The following is a 16234-nucleotide window of genomic DNA, read 5'->3' as shown; positions in this document are numbered from 1 at the left end:
GCAGGATTGCAGAGCTTCCAGCCTGCAAAACCACATCCCCACCCCCCAAAAAAAACCCCACACCTGTTCATCAGCTGATGTCACTGTGTAGACTCAACTGATCGGCAGGAGTGGAGTCTGGTTTCCTCCAACTTCTTGGATTATCCTCATGCTGAGTAAGCCTAAATTTACAGGGGGAAAGCAATGAGAATGGTGTTGTCTGAGGGTAACATCATGTATGCAAATGAAATGGGAACACAAACGGCTGCAAACACACGGTAAACTGTGGACAATACCGAAGTGTCACTAGTAATATGTGATAACTTCCACTTTGACTTTTATTTCACACAAAGATCAAAAATATTTTTAATGCACTTCATTCTTATCCTTTATTAGCTCGTATTTATTTGACTAGATTTTCAGTGCTACTTAAAATGACAAATTAATTGCACTTCTTTATTTGCTGTCCAGTAGTGTTGCTAACTGATCAAAACGTAGCTGGTTTTGTGCCTTTAGCAGCAACTTGATTTGCAGAAATCAGAAGGCAAAGTTTTTTATAAGATGGATGTGCTCATTGCTACAGTTCAAACTCCTGTTAGGTTGGCAATGCTATTCTCAAGTGTGGCTCCTTCAGACTGCAATTCCATGTTCGACTTCAAATCAAAAATAATCTAGGTGAGTTGTTCTTGGCTTGGCAGCCAAGAACCTGAACTTGCCTTCTGAACAGAGAGACACAAAACTTGCCTTCTGAACGGAGACACAAAACAGCTGCATTCAAGCTATATGAACCTTTAAAGCAGCATGCACAGTCTTAATGATTTGTGATGGTTTTCTTTTCTACTGCAAGCAAGGAGACAAGAGTCGGGTTGTATCCAACCAAGTTACACTCGCTGAAATTAATGAACTTAAGTTAGCCGTGTTCAGAAATTCCCATGGGTTACTCTGGGTATGCCTAATACTGCCCTTTGTTTCCCAGGAGACAAAGCCAGGTAACAGAAGAAAAGAAAGTTTTCTGTCTTATGCGTCCTTTCCTGGAAATAAGCTCCACTGAATATACTGGGATTTGCTTCTGAGTAGACATACGTAAGGTGGCACTGGAAGTGCAAATGGTGGAGATGTGAAACAATTAATGTAGCAGTTAATACAGGGATGGAATATGATTGAAATATGATTGAATGGTGGGTGCTGATGGAACTCAAGCTACGGAACCAACTGGCACCTGCCATGTAACTATAGCAGGTGGTATTCAATGAACTAGTTCCATCAGCACAAGGACTTTGGGCTGTTTGACAGAACTTCTCTTCCCTCTCCTCATGCACCCCCTGAATCTGTTCAGAGGTCTCCCACCCACCCTCCAGAGCAGATTTTGGGAGGGGGCAGGGCACACGCAGGGAGAGAGTGGGAGAGTTCCACTGTGCAAACAGGAATTCTTGAGCTCGTGGAACAAGCGTATTGGATACTGCCCCAGGATTCTACCAAATCACCAGCAAATATCCATTAGGATTTTTTAAAAAAGGAGACACTTCTTTTGGCATGAAGTTTGGTCTCTGTTACTTTGGAACAGACAGATTTGCCTTCCTGAGAGATTCTCCTATACAAAGACATAGTCCTTTTAAAAAATAAAATAAAAAAATTCTTCCGATAATTTCCTTCTCCCGCTTGTGACTCCACTTACCATTTCTGCTTCCAGCATTTACCTCTTTCATCCAGACTAGCTTTGTCTCTAAAAAATGTATTATTCAATGGAAATGCTATGCAGTTTCACATGGGAAAATGACAACTGCATTTATCTGCCTGTGGTTTCTGTGTAGCCTTGCAATACTGTCTGGGGATATGAGCACCGCTAGGTTATCAAGTTAAATTGAAAAAACAACAACATTTCCCTCCGTAGCTACCCATGCTCTCCACTTCTTACATACACGACTTGCTTTTCCACTCATCTCACTACCTAAGAAAGAAATTTGTGCAACAGGCTAAGGCACACTTAAGCGAAAGGTTGCATCATTCTTCAGGAGTTTCCCCGATTCATTGCAATCAACTGTGTGAACCCCTGTACCCTGAGTTTAACCTGTACTGGTCTCCCCCCTATCAGTACCACAGACGTGAACCATATTGAGGCCGCACCGTCTGCTTCTTCTATGTATTTATAGTATTCTTTCTATGCTTTTGATTTAGTGTCAACACCAAATAAGACACACAGAATGATCCTGTGCTGATATATACTGCAGGGAAAGGCAGCCTTCCCTGTTTTACGGCTGGTCACAGATGTCGTATTCATTGTTTTTTCTTTGCTTGTGAAGAGTTAATAGAAGCTGCTAACCAGGGCCTTCCAAATTTCAGATACATGTTACTGAGTATATTCCCCACCCCTGCACATGAGGATTTAATCAATATAACAGAAAACTTAGGCACACTGCTGTATCAAAACTAACTTTTAACAAGGGCAGAGTTTGCTAAGGGCAATTTCCTGGGTCTCTGCATTCATTCTGTTTTCCTCCAGTGGCAAAAAACATTCCGGATGTGCAACGTGCAAGAGATAAATACCACCCACCTGTCCACTAGTATTTTTTTAAAATGTCCTTTGATTGCATCACAAATGCTGAAAGGGCTACAGAAGTAGCACAGTTAATATACTTCTCATTTTGTCAATCAATACCAACATCAAAATGCATTATTGATATAAAATCAGCCAGCTCCTTGTTAATGCTTCTAGACCCTTGCTTGGCTCACACAGTCATGTAGGGGAAAAACAAGTTTCCTTGATTGGTGCAAATCCTTCAGAACATTTTGGCTTTCCTCTGAAACCCGCCTTGTTCAGCCCTGGGCTCTGGCTTGCAAAGGGCAACCAGCATCGTCTATGGCTTGTACTGGGTAGACTGGGAGGACCAGGTGAGATATGCGGCTCCACAACCCACTCAGTTTGTCCGTGTCCATGTGGTTGTAGGATGTGGCCATGTCTGAGTTCGTGAACTTGGCCCAGAGGAAGTCCCGCACGTTTTCCTCCACAGTCTGCAGGCCAACATTAGGCTCCAGGTTCTCATCCTCTAGCAAGACTGTCAAAATCAGCGCCACGTCTCTGAAAGCTGCGCTCTCGTGGTCGCAGTACTTGTAAAAGATCAAGGTGGAAGCCGCAGGCAGAGACTCAAACTGATGCACCACGGCCGCCCTCCCCCCTCTGTGGAAGCCAGAGGTGAGCTCCTCGTCGACAGCCAGCTTGGCCCTGTCGCTGCTGAGAGTGGATTTCGAGGCTCCATCCACCTGGACCGTGCTGCCGCCGAGGGATGAGGAGTAGGTATCTGCAATCTGGGAGCTCAGGCACTTCAAGGTTGCTTTGCCTTCCTGCGCAGAGGCAAGGAGTAAGATAGCTGGCTCCGTGTGGCGGGAAGCATTGAGGTGTTTCTGTAGGACTTTCCGGACCCGGACCCACAGGTAAGGTCTCTGACCCGGGAAGCTCTCCTTCAAAGGTTCAAATCTTGACAGGAAGGCCTCCACAACTGGGTTTTTGGGCACATTCAGGGGGGGAGAAGTGAGATAGCCAGAGGCGCTTATAAAAACAGCAGCCAAAAGCACCGCAGCTCCCAGAGCAAACCCATGGGACACAAAACCTGAAGACCATGAAAGACAGAAAAACGTGATTCAGAAAGGAGCCCGATATACCACAAAATGCCTTATCATCACTGATATTTGTAACCCACTCAAGGAAGTCTCCCTCCCCTCTCCCCAGCTGAAGAGCAGGATAAAAAATGCTATCAATCAAATTGTTGTCTGTTGCATTGTGAAAATCAATAAAAAGCTTTATTTTAAAATCCATAGAACTCATTCAGTCCACATGGCAATAGACTCAGGGTAACACACGGTGGATGGCATAGACTAGCTTCACCTTGTACTGAAAGTATTTCATACTCCAAAGGCGGCTGCCACCTTCTGACACACACACACACACCAGGCTCCATTGGCAGCAAAGTTGCTGTCAAACATCAGCTCTGCCCCATGGCCAGCTTCCCAGGGGCCACATGCAAGTGGTGGCCAGGGCCAGAGAGAAAACTGGGGAGCGGAGTCAGCAATAAAATGAGCAGGGCAATGTCTATGGCTCTTATTTTTCTAGCCCGGGGTCAGCAAACTTTTTCAGCAGGGGGCCAGTCCACTGACCCTCAGAGCTTGTGGGGGGCTGGACTAATAACCCAGAGATGCATTTTAAATAAAAGGACACATTCTACTCATGTAAAAACATGCTGATTCCCAGACCATCCACGGGCGGGATTTAGAAGGTGATTGGGCCGGATCCGGCCCCCGGGCCTTAGTTTGCCTACCCATGTTCTAGCCGCATGAAAGCTCACCTGACCTCTGACCTTGGTCATGTTGCTGCTGCTTATCAGGAGGTAGAGGGAAGGAGAGAGGAGAGGTCTTGGTGAGGTGGGAATGTTGCAACCAAAACAGCCAAGCCAATCCAGGGTTTCTGTGGCCGAGTTTGCACTTTGCCAGCCTCACCTCCATCCTCCTCTCTCTCCCTCCTGGTAAATAGCAAAGCAACTGACCAAAGGTTAGGTGAACGTGGCAGACCCACCACAGTGGTGTAGCGTGGGGGGTGCAGGGGGGGCCGGCCGCACCGGGCACAACATCTGGGGGTTAGGGTTAGGGGGCGCAAGTCCACGGGTTAGGGGGCGCAAATCCACGGGTCAGGGGGCGCAAATTACTCGCCTTGCCCCGGGTGCTGACAACCCACGCTACGCCACTGACCCACCATGCCATCACTGCTGCCGCCTGGGCAGAAGCACTGGGGAGGGTATAGGGCAGGGATGATGATGATGATGATGATGATGATGATGATTTTTATACCCCACCCGTCTGGCTGGGTTTCCCCAGCCATTCTGGGCGGCTTCCAACAAGGGATTAAAAATACATTAAAACATCAGTCACTAAAAACTTCCCTAAGCACGAGGCCTGGGGTCCCAAGGGCTAGAGAGAGAGAAGGGATGGGTCTGGGCGATCACATTCGGCCAGTGGGACAGAGATGCCCCACCCCTTTCTTACACAAGAAACCCTGGCTGAAAAGGAATAGACAGTTTTGGATACACTGGTGCCTCGCAAGATGAAATTAATCCGTTCCGTGAGGCTCTTTGTATAGCGGTTTTTTCGTCTTGTGAAGCAAGCCCATTGACACCTTAGCGGATTAGCGCTATTAGCGGTTTAGCGGCTTTTAGCGATCAGCTGTTAAGCGGCTTATCAGCGGATCAGCTGATAAGCGGCTTAGCGGCTTAGGAAAAGGGGGGAAAAGGGGGGAAACCCGCAGGAACTCGCAAGACTTTTTCATCTTGCGAAGCAAGCCCATAGGGAAATTCGTTTTGCGAAGCGCCTCCAAAACAGAAAACCCTTTCGTCTAGCGGGTTTTCCGTCTTGCGAGGCGTTCGTCTTGGGGGCACCACTGTACTAAGAACTGGAGTAACATTCCCAATACAAGCCCTTTTAATTTAATTTAATTTCCTTTTTTGTCATTTCTTAATTAAAATCCATTTGATCAGCTTTGTTGCTATGCAGAGGACAAAGGTTTTCTCACCATTACCCGGCGGCTCCATCGGTCGTTCTCTTGCGCTCTGATGGCTTGCCTCTTCTGCGCAGGGCTCAGCCTCTGGTTTGAATCCCGTGTGCCCTGAGAAGCACATCAGCGTTACCAGAAATAGCAGCAAGGAAGGCGGCCAGTCGGCCCAAAAGCAAGACCAGAAGAAAAAGAAATCATGTAGTGTACCAGCTAAAACGTGAAGGCGCTTGCCCCAAAAGCTCCCTTCTTATAAATGTGGTGGTAAGTCAGCTCAAATTCTTGCTCTCTGGTATTTTGGAAAATGAGATTTAAGTAGGGCGTAAGTTTCGTTTCCAATGTGGCAATGCTTTTAACTACACTCGCGTAGCACACCTTCCCCCTCACTTTCCATCTTGCACTTAAATGTCATTTCTGCACCAGGTAAAGTAATTTTTAGCCCCCACAATCCCGTCCTGACCTGTTCCGTATTTTTGCCCAACCTGCCCTTTATTTTGCCCGACCAAAGGTGGCAATATGGACATGCATAACTTTCATTCGTATTTCAAAAGAGCAAGGGTTACAGTCAACATGGCACAAGCCGTATTCCACTCTCACAACAGAATTTCAGCAGAATCTGTGCCAGCTTTTAAACGCTTGCTGAAAAAATTTCTATTTTGCCAGGCCTATGTAGACAATCAAGAATACAATCCCCCTACAATGGGCTACTGATCTCTGTTTTTAACCTGATTGTTTTTAACTCTTTGTGCTTTTATTGTATGGTTTTACCTTAATTGCTACAAACCACTTTTGATACATTTTTGTCATATAGTTGTATATAAATATTTTTTATAAATAAGTAAGTGAGCAAGCAGAAATCTGTTCTGCAAGTGGGGTGGTGATGTTGGATATAACTCATGGATATTTTGGCCTCATGGTTGCAGACAAAAGCCTGAAGGAGAGTGGATAAAAATCAATGCTTTTAAAAAATATCAGATTTTAAAAATTTAAATAAGATTTTTGTTGTTTAAATTGGATTTTTAGAATTAAAATTCTTTTGGGGGAAAAATCTTTCTAAAGATACTTTTCTATTTAAGTTACATTATAGTCCAAATGCTATTCATCAGGAAATAAGGATTTGTTTTAAGTTTTTCATGTGTGATAAAATTCAGTCTAAGTTTTTTTATATTAGAAAATCATTTAACCACATCAGTTAACAGACATGGATACATACGCTATAATGTTATTGTTTCAGTTAAATAAATTGTTTAAATTGTTATTAAGGAAATGATTATTTTTCTCCTTCCAATAAATTACAGCAGAAAAGTTGTCCAAATATAAAGTTAACTTATTAAACCTCACAATAATTTCATAATCATCTGTCAACGTATTTCTAATAGTATAAACAAATCAGTAATTTTTGATATAACTGTAAAAACTACTCTGAAAATTTATTATTCCAAAAATGAAACCTTCATCTGGTTGTAAATACTAAGATTATACCAGCAAGAATGAGTCTTTCTGTAAAAAAAAGAAAAAGATTTAAATCAAGTCTTAACTGACTAGTGATTTAAATCATGATTTAAATCGATTTGATTTAAATCAAATCCACAGAACAAGATTACCAAAAATCAGGTCAGGAGTGGTATGTATTTCCTTCTAGTCTATGAGCTTTATCCTCTTCCACTTTAATAACAAACAAACAAACAACAACACACCAATCATCACACATTCCATGCTGGAGCAACTTTTAAAAAATAATCATGGAACAAGAATCAGTTTTATACTTTTATGTACTTTATTCCAGGTGCTTAATTCAAACCCGCCGGTCCTGATCTGTTTCTTTAGTGCAGAATTTTAGACTGGTCTCTTTCATATGTGTATGCAGTCATGATTAGTTACCATGGAATAGTTCCTACAGTCTTACCTTCAGTCAAAGATCTTTCCAATCCAGGGCCTTCAGGCTTTTGAACAGCTGTTTCTCTTTCCTTGTCCAACAGATTCTCTTTTGAATCACAAGGGTCCTCCAAGGAGTGCTCCCTTTGCTGGCTCTGTGAACTCACTTTTTCCTGAGGGATGGTTTCGGGCGAACTGTTCTTCTCTTCCATTGGAGTATCTTGTAGGCCAACTTGGGTTGAACATTCAGCCCTTTCATCTGAGGAACCTACCGCATCTTCGGGTGCAAAACTGTCTGATAAACTATCTATGCCTGAGGAAGGCAATATATTACATCCTGGAGGACCACCTGTCTCTATTTTCAAGAGATTTCCATCAGAATCTAAGTCCTCTGTTCTTCCCTCAGGTTGTTCCAAGGAGTGAAGGCTCTGCTGGTCCTCTGAGCTCATGTTTTGTTCTAGAGTAGTGTTGAGCAAACTCACTTTGCTCACTTTTTCCTGAGTGATGGTTTCAGGCGAACTGTTCTTCTCTTCCATTGGAGAATCTTGTAGGCCAACTTGGGTTGAACATTCAGCCCTTTCATCTGAGGAACCTACCACATCTTCGGGTGCAAAACTGTCTGATAAACTATCTGTGCCTGAGGAAGGCAATATATTACATCCTGGAGGACCACCTGTCTCTGTTTTCAGGAGATTTCCGTCAGAATCTAAGTCCTCTGTTCTTCCCTCAGGTTGTTCCAAGGAGTGAAGGCTCTGTTGGTCGTCTGAGCTCATTTTTTGTTCTAGAGTAGTGTTGAGCAAATTGTATTCCTCTTCTGTGAGAGAATATTGCCGGGTAACTTGGGCTACACACCCAGTCCTTTCACCTAATGGGTCTACCACATCTTTATCTTCAGAACTGCCAGATATGCTAAATGAACCTGGGGAAAGCCTTGTGTTGCATCCCGAAGGACCACTGGGCTCCATTTTCAGCAGAACTCTGTCAGACTCCAAGGGCTTTTCCAACAAGGAATCCTCTATGGTTTCTTCCGTTTCATTTTGTAGAGTATTGGGTGAGATATTGTCCATATTTGGGGGCTGAAGAGTCATCTTCCAGTGTGTTATCAGCTTCTCTTTTCCAGGGAAGCCTGTATGGGCCAGAGAGAAAAATGACTGGCTGTTGTGCAATTATCAGGTGATTTTGAGTTACAACTTACTTAAAACCTCACAGTGTTGTTGTGAGGACAAAACAGGGTAAAAGAGAACCATATGCACCACCTTGAGCTCCCTAAAGGAAAGGTGGGACATAAATGTGATAGATAATAAAAAATAAAATAAAACCAGAGTCCTTATATATTCAAGAAGCTGTTACAGTTCCATGCAGAGGAGGTATCACACTGCACATCCAGTAGATTGCTACAAACCACAGCTTCAAACAGATTAATATTTATTGTTGTTTTATTTCTATTGTTTTGTTATTTTTGTATGGTATGTTGGGCAGCCTTTGGCTGAAAGGTGGGCTGAAAATATCTTAAATAAACCCAACAAAATAGTAGCCAGTGGCAAAGCCAGCCCTATTGTTCACAATTTTATCCTGTCCTTCCCTCAAGGAGCTTTATTCCGTTTCACTTTCTGACTTCCCAGGATTACTCACTCCTCAGATACAGATAGGTAGCCGTGTTGGTCTGCCATAGTCAAAACAAAATTTTTTTCCCCTTCCAGTAGCACCTTAAAGACCAACTAAGTTAGTTCTTGGTATGAGCTTTCGTGTGCATGCTGAAGAAGTGTGCATGCACACGAAAGCTCATACCAAGAACTAACTTAGTTGGTCTTTAAGGTGCTACTGGAAGGAAAAAAATTTGTTGTTTTCACTTCTCAGAAATGAGGTTACAGGGAACCAGGCAGAGGACCTTCTCGGTAGTGGCACCCGCCCTGTGGAACGCCCTCATATGTCAAGGAAATAAGCAACTCTCTGACTTTTAGAAGACATCTGAAGCCAACCCTGTATCAGGAATTTTTTATTTTTATTTACCATTTTTTATGAGCTGTAAGCCGCCCAGAGTGGCTGGGGAAAAGCAGCCAGATGGCCAGCGTATAAATAATAAAATTATTACAGTGGTACCTCGGGTTACATACGCTTCAGGTTACATACACTTCAGGTTACATACGCTTCAGGTTACATACGCTTCAGCTTACAGACTCCGCTAACCCAGAAATAGTACCTCAGGTTAAGAACTTTGCTTCAGGATGAGAACAGAAATCGTGCTCCAGTGGCGTGGTGGCACCAGGAGGCCCCATTAGCTAAAGTGGTGCTTCAGGTTAATAACAGTTTCAAGTTAAGAACGGACCTCCGGAATGAATTAAGTACTTAACCCTTTGAAAGAAAATGTTATGAAAATGATATATAGATGGTATTTGACCCCAGTCAAACTTGCAAAAATATACCACCTGTCTGATAACAAATGTTGGAAGTGTAAGGAAATTGAAGGAACATTCTTTCACCTCTGGTGGACTTGCCCTAGAGTGAAGGCTTTCTGGGAAATGATATATAATGAGTTGAAAAAGGTATTTAAGTATACCTTCCCTAAGAAACCAGAGGCCTTTCTTTTGGGTATTGTCGGCCAGAGTGTGTTAAAGAAGGATCGAACATTTTTTATGTATGCAACAACAGCAGCACGGATACTTGTCGCCAGGCATTGGAAGACACAAGATCTACCCACACTGGAAGAGTGGCAGATGCAACTGATAGACTACATGGAACTGGCTGAGATGACCGGCAGAATCCGAGACCTGGGAGAGGAGACGGTGGAAGAAGATTGGAAGAAATTTAAGATTTATTTACAAAAATATTGCAAATTGTATGAATGTTAAGAAGGATGCTAGAGTATAAACAACTTGGCACCATTGAGTTTAAGGAAGTGAATTAGGAAGATAAGATAAATTTAAGAAATGATAAAAATTTTGGAATATGTTGGTTATATCTAAACCTGTTAAGATTTGAATAAAACGATAGTCAAATTTAGAAGTATAACATTGGAAAATTAGTTATGATGATTAAAAAGTAAGGGGATAAATTTGCTGAATAAAATTATAACCAGGAACGCAGGAGCGGGAGATGCGAGGGAGTCCAAAGAAGTGAAAAGATCTATGTTAAAGAGATGTGATATTGTATTGTTTTATTGGCATTGTGATTAAAACAAAAAATTGTTAATAAAAATATTTATATATAAAAAAAGAATTAAGTACTTAACCCGAGGTACCACTGTATTATGATTACCCTGTTACATTCCATGGTTAATTCCAGGTGCAATATTCCACTCACTGCAGCACATTGGCTCTGTGGGCATGGTCTTCCAGGACCCACACTGCCAGCTTGGTCCTTCAGCTTGAGGTGGCAAAGACCCAGGTTATGAGGAGTTGCTGATGTACCCACCCCACATTTAGTGTCTGTCCACACCCACCACTGAGTTAGAGGGCACTGCGGAGAGTACCATGAATTTGCCTGAAACCTAGGTTCCTACTTGGGCACTTGCTATTTCCCAAACTAGGAAAAGCCCCAGTGTCTTTTAGGGCATCACCATATGGAAGACCAACCAAGGTTGATGGACTAGATGGAATGGACAGTAAGGACTGACATACCCGAGACCAGGAAGAAGAGACGCTGGAGGAAGATTGGAAGAAAATTATTTAAAATTTATTTTGGGAATTACTGTAAAATTAATAAGTATTAGGAAAAATGTTGGAATGAAAATATTTGGCTTTAGTAGAAATGATATAAGGAATTATGTACAAACAAATATTAAGTTTTAAGCTTAAAAGGGAGGTGTGAGGAAGTCGATGAAACAAGTAAATGAAAGATAAAGATATGGAATATTGGATGTGTGTTTTATTGTTATTGTTGTCTTGGTTTTTATGTTTTTTTCTCTTTTATATGCATTGTTATGTATGCTTTTTTCCTTCTTTTTTCTTTCTCTGTAATTTTTGAAATTTCTAATAAATATCTTTTTTTTTTAAAGGAAGACCAACCAAGGTAAGCCATTTTCCTTTCCTCGACCTGTTAAGTAGCCATTGTCCAACTCTTATTAATTACAAAATAAATAAATAAACTGAGCTCAAATCACTTTTCCTGTATATTTATTTATTTGTATAGGCCACCCAATAGCAACTTACAGTACTAGCGACAGAACAGGGTTTGCCAAACTTGGGTCTCCAGCTGTTTTTGGACTACAACTCACATCATCCCTGACCACTGGTCCTGGTAGCTAGGGATGATGGGAATTGTAGTCCAAAAACAACTGGAGACCCAAGTTTGGGAAACCCTGCAATAGAACATTAAAATATAATAAAACAATAAAAACAGCATACAAATTTGTCTGTGACCAAAGAGAATTATAATATTATTGCACTATAACATTCCTACATTTTAGGTGGTATGTAGCTAATGTTTTAATATATATTTTAAACCATAAAGTGACACCCACTGAAAACGTTATAGGGAATTTGGGTTGAGCTGCGACGGACTCACCTGCCTGAGAATTCATTGTCCCTGTCAAAACGAAACCCTACTACTGTATTCAATTCTTCAGGGCAGGAAGGGAGGGAGAAGTTGGACTTTGATTTGAGAAGAGAAGGAAGAACTGCAAAGCAAATATAGGATGCCCTTGATTGAATGACAGCTTTATGTCGATGGTATGTAAAAAGTGAGGGAACAAGGCGGAAGCAACCACAGTGAGTTAACCAGTTAATAGTTGACAACACACGAGATATGGGATATTAGATGTTAGTTGTAGGGAGGGGAGAAAATGGAAGGAAGGAGAGAGGGCAAATTGGCCTCTGCTAAGTTCTGCCAGTTTACAGCAGGCATCCTTGGGGTAGGGGGTAGGGTTGTATCCAGGCGACGTACACCCTGGATACACTAAACACTATATTTCAGGGAGAAAGAAAGGGGAAAGAACACCTTCTTCTCATCCCTACTCTCCAGAATTGCTACCCCTTCTTTTCTGCATTACAGTAATAATAATAATAATAATACACTAAATTATCACACGTTAAAAACGTCCCTGAACAGGGCTGCCTTAAGATGTCTTCTGAATGTCAGGTAGTTGTTTATCGCTTTGACATCTGATGGGAGGGCGTTCCACAGGGCGGGTGCCACTACCGAGAAGGCCCTCTGCCTGGCTCCCTGTAGCTTTGCTTCTCACAATGAGGTAACCGCTAGAAGGCCCTCGGCACTGGACCTCAGCGTCCGGGCAGAACGATGGGAGTGGAGACGCTCCTTCAGGTATACTGGAGTAAAATGCTCAGATTTGGGGCTCACAGCTTCTAACACTGTTTAGAACAATACGGAAAGTCCTACAAGTGTATGTGTCCACCTGTTATTCCTCTTCCTAAATTTTTCTTGCAGGTGGCACTTGTACCATGAAATAGTGGAGCTGACTAGGTCAGTCACCAGGGGAAGCATGTATATGTCTCTGTATGTATCATAATGTTTGTTGTATAGCTAACTTACTGGATTTTGAAAAAAAAACCAAGATAATTCTTGAACCAGAACAATCTGAAGGCATAATGTTAAATTTCAGAATGCAGCATTTGATGAATAACACTCTCGCAGAGCCCCAGCCCTGTCTCAATGGCAAATTATATTCTACAATCAATGCCGGCCCAATACATTTTGGCACCTGAAGCAAACCCCAAAATGGAGTGCCCCCCTCCCTGCCAGGAAAAAACAGGTGAGTGAAGTCTGACATCAGGAACGGGGGGTGGGGGGTGGAAGAAAGATTGGCAGCAGGAACTCATGCATCAGACAGAGCTTTAGCTATGGGGGTGGGGGGCTAGCCAGGTTTTTTGCCCCGGGCCATGCCTCCAGAAGAGTGCCATTGAGGCTCCCAGACTGTGCATGTGTGTACGCAAATGCACGTGAGGCGGGTGCCAAACTGGTTCTTTGACCAGGGTGAAGTAAAGCTTAGTTTCGCCCCTGCCCTGGGTACCCTGTTGCCCGAGGTGATCGCCTCATTTGACCTTATGGATGGGCCAGCGCTGTCTACAGTGTACGTAGATGGGAGGAAGTTTCCCTTGATAAAGAGTTCCTGTATTTTCCCAACAAAGTGCGCTTCATAGCGAGGCATTCCTGATCGAACCAGGGTTTAGATTTGTTGGAGTATAATGGTTGTCACGGGACGCGGGTGGCGCTGTGGGTTAAAACACAGAGCCTAGGGCTTGCCGATCAGAAGGTTGGCGGTTCGAATCCCCGCAATGGGGTGAGCTCCCGTTGCTCGGTCCCAGCTCCTGCCCACCTAGCAGTTCGAAAGCACATCAAAGTGCAAGTAGATAAATAGGTACTGCTCTGGCAGGAAGGTAAACGGCGTTTCCGTGCGCTGCTCTGGTTCACCAGAAGTGGCTTAGTCATGCTGGCCACATGACCAGCTGTATGCCAGCTCCCTTGGCCAGTAAAGTGAGATGAGCACCGCAACCCCAGAGTTGGCCATGACTGGACCTAATGGTCAGGGGTCCCTTTACCTTTAATGGTTGTCGCATTGCCTTTTTTGGGGTCAAACAGGGTTGAAGAAGTGAAATCAATCCTGGAACAAGTTTATTCTAGTTTCAGGGAATGAGGAGTTTAAGAGGTTGTCTCTCCTAATGAGGAATGTGTCTGAGCGTAGCCTCCCAGATAAAGAGAAATATTGTTAAATAAGGCAAAGGAACATGAATTTTCCTTAAAGCAGAGAAACCAGCTTTCCCAGTTTCAACCCATGTCTATTTCCTATATCTTACGGTGGTCTCGAAAATATTGATTACTCTCCAGTCCATCCAAACACATTTCTAGCCAAGGCCAGGGGTGGAGGAACGGGGGCCGCCCAAATGCTGGACTCCAGCTCCCATCAGCTCCTACCAGATTGGTCAGACATGATGGAAACTGTAGTCCAATAACATTGGAGGGGGGGGGTCACAAGTTGCTCACCCGTTCAGGGCACTCGCAGAACACCCAGACCTGGGTGCTCAAGCTGAGAGCCAACGTTGGCAGGCCTTTCTGCTCGCGCTGCCAGTCCGTGGAGAGGGTTCCCACCCGTTTTTTGCCTGCTTCGCGTTTTGTTATTTTCAGCGCGACAGGCTAACCAAGAGCTGCAGGGAAACTCCAAGAGCCGCAACTGCAAGAGCCGCTCCCGGCCATGCATCTGGGAGAGCCAGGGGGTGGGGAAGAAAAACGGGGCGCTCGCCTTGCGCGCCCCTGTCTCCCTGAACCCAGAGAAAGGCGCGACCGAAACCCACCTTTCACGCGCTTTCCAAGCGTTGGCTAATTCTTCTCTCTTTTGCGCTCCTCCTCCTCCTCCTCCTCCAGTCTCTGACCAGGAAGTAAAGATGAAAACAGACTTTCCCTGTAGAAAGTGACTTCAGGCAGGCCTTCCCTTTGTGTGTGTGTGTGTGTGTGTTGCTTGCAAGAAGGGGTTTTGTTTTGTTTTTGCGCAGAGAGATTACGACCCCCAGAGCCTCCCCAAACTTCCTAGCAATTCCTACTGGAAGCCCAGCAGCGCAGCGCACTCACACGCCCAGGACTTTCCATTTCTACCAACGTCAACACCATTCATCCCTAACGGCACTAGGTTCCCCCCACCCGAGGGATGCTGGGACATGTAGTTTTCTCAACCCTCCGTGTCCTATTTAGGAGAAAAAGAAACCAGGTTGACGTTTCGCGGTCGAGGAAGGAGCTGCAAGAGGACCCGGGCGATGTTCCTTCCAGCTTGGAAAAGTCCCTTTTGTTTGCGCTCTCCGACTCCTGCTGTGCTTTTGTGCTTTATCTCTTGAGAAAGGAGGAATGGGAGGCCGTAAAACCCTGGCCGCTTTGGTTGGAAGGGCAAAGTACTCCTTTTTAACAAGAATAGAAGAAACGAGGCTCCCTCTCTCCTGTTAAAAACTCGCGCGGTGTGTGGCGCAGCAAGTCTGGAAAACAAACCGAGCATAATAAACGGGGAGGGGAGAGACTGAATAAATTTGTGAGGGTTCCCCCCCCCCCCCGCGATGGCAGGCTGTGTTTGATGGGGATGGCAAAAGAGCACGGCTGTCTTTTACTTTTACTTTTTGTTATTACGTTGTTTACTGTTCCGAGGTTGCAAAAAAAGGGCTATAAAATTTTGAAATAAACAAAAGGACGCAATGCAATTCTAATTAAGCACCCAGTGGTTTCAGTGGGAATTGTCTGGACACGAGCATAATCGTTCCAGTGAAACCTACGAACCTTTAATGAATGCATGGACAGTTCTGTGAGTGCTTACATATTATCTATACCTGTACTTGCCTAAAAGAAAGCCATTAATCAGATAAACTTCACCAATACACTAATGGGTATGATATTGGAGTGACTGACCAGGAAAGCGATCTTGGGACTGTGTTGGGTGGCTTAATTAAAGCATCACTCGAGTGTGTGGCAGTTGCGAAAAAGGCATATTCCCTGCCAGGGATCATTAGGCAAGGAATTAAAAACAGCCAATACAGTGGTACCTTGGTTTACAACCATAATCCATTCCGGAGGTCCGTTTGTAAACCAAAACAGGTTGTAACCCAAGGTGCGCTTTTGCCAATGGGGCCTCCAAAATTTTTTGATGGTAATCCCAAAAAAATGGGTTGTCCTCCAAAAAAAGGTTGCAAACCTGGACACGAACTTCCGGGTTTGACGTGTTTGTAATCCAAAACGTATGCAAACCAAGGTACCACTGTATAGTGATGCATTTGTACAATCTATAATGCAACTGTGCTTGGCTTGAAATACAATGTTTCCATTGCTGCTTCTTAAAAAGGATATTGTGGTTGTGGAAAAGGGTATCCAAAATGGTTGAGGGGGCTGGAACAATTCCCTTATCAGATGGTTACAATGGTT

The 16234-nt window shown here is 43.8% G+C and overlaps 1 protein-coding gene across 3 annotated transcripts; it reads right to left on the bottom strand.

Moving 5' to 3' along the window:
* Positions 1-292: 292 nt before the first annotated feature.
* On the bottom strand, positions 293-15878 carry TOR1AIP2 (torsin 1A interacting protein 2). 3 transcript variants are annotated; one of them, XR_014565549.1, is made up of 6 exons: positions 14632-15878; positions 8061-8513; positions 7419-7736; positions 5534-5626; positions 1534-3584; positions 293-1438 (listed from the first exon to the last, which is right to left on the bottom strand). XR_014565549.1 is itself a non-coding variant. In XM_083743903.1 (5 exons), exons 2-5 carry the CDS (start codon positions 8473-8475, stop codon positions 2794-2796), a joined length of 1617 nt encoding a protein of 538 aa, XP_083600029.1. In that variant the 5' UTR covers positions 8476-8513; positions 14632-15878; the 3' UTR covers positions 293-2793. The 3 variants fall into 3 exon arrangements, 2 of the variants coding, with proteins under 2 accessions (XP_083600029.1, XP_083600028.1); XM_083743903.1 differs by having other exon boundaries at positions 293-3584; positions 7419-7560; positions 7885-8513; XM_083743902.1 differs by having other exon boundaries at positions 293-3584.
* Positions 15879-16234: the final 356 nt, after the last annotated feature.

This window comes from Podarcis gaigeae (genome assembly GCF_964106915.1).
Source record: "Podarcis gaigeae genome assembly, chromosome: 6".
Lineage (NCBI taxonomy): Eukaryota > Metazoa > Chordata > Lepidosauria > Squamata > Lacertidae > Podarcis > Podarcis gaigeae.
Note: the sequence above shows the minus strand (reverse complement) of the source record. Positions and strands in the feature narration are given on the sequence as shown.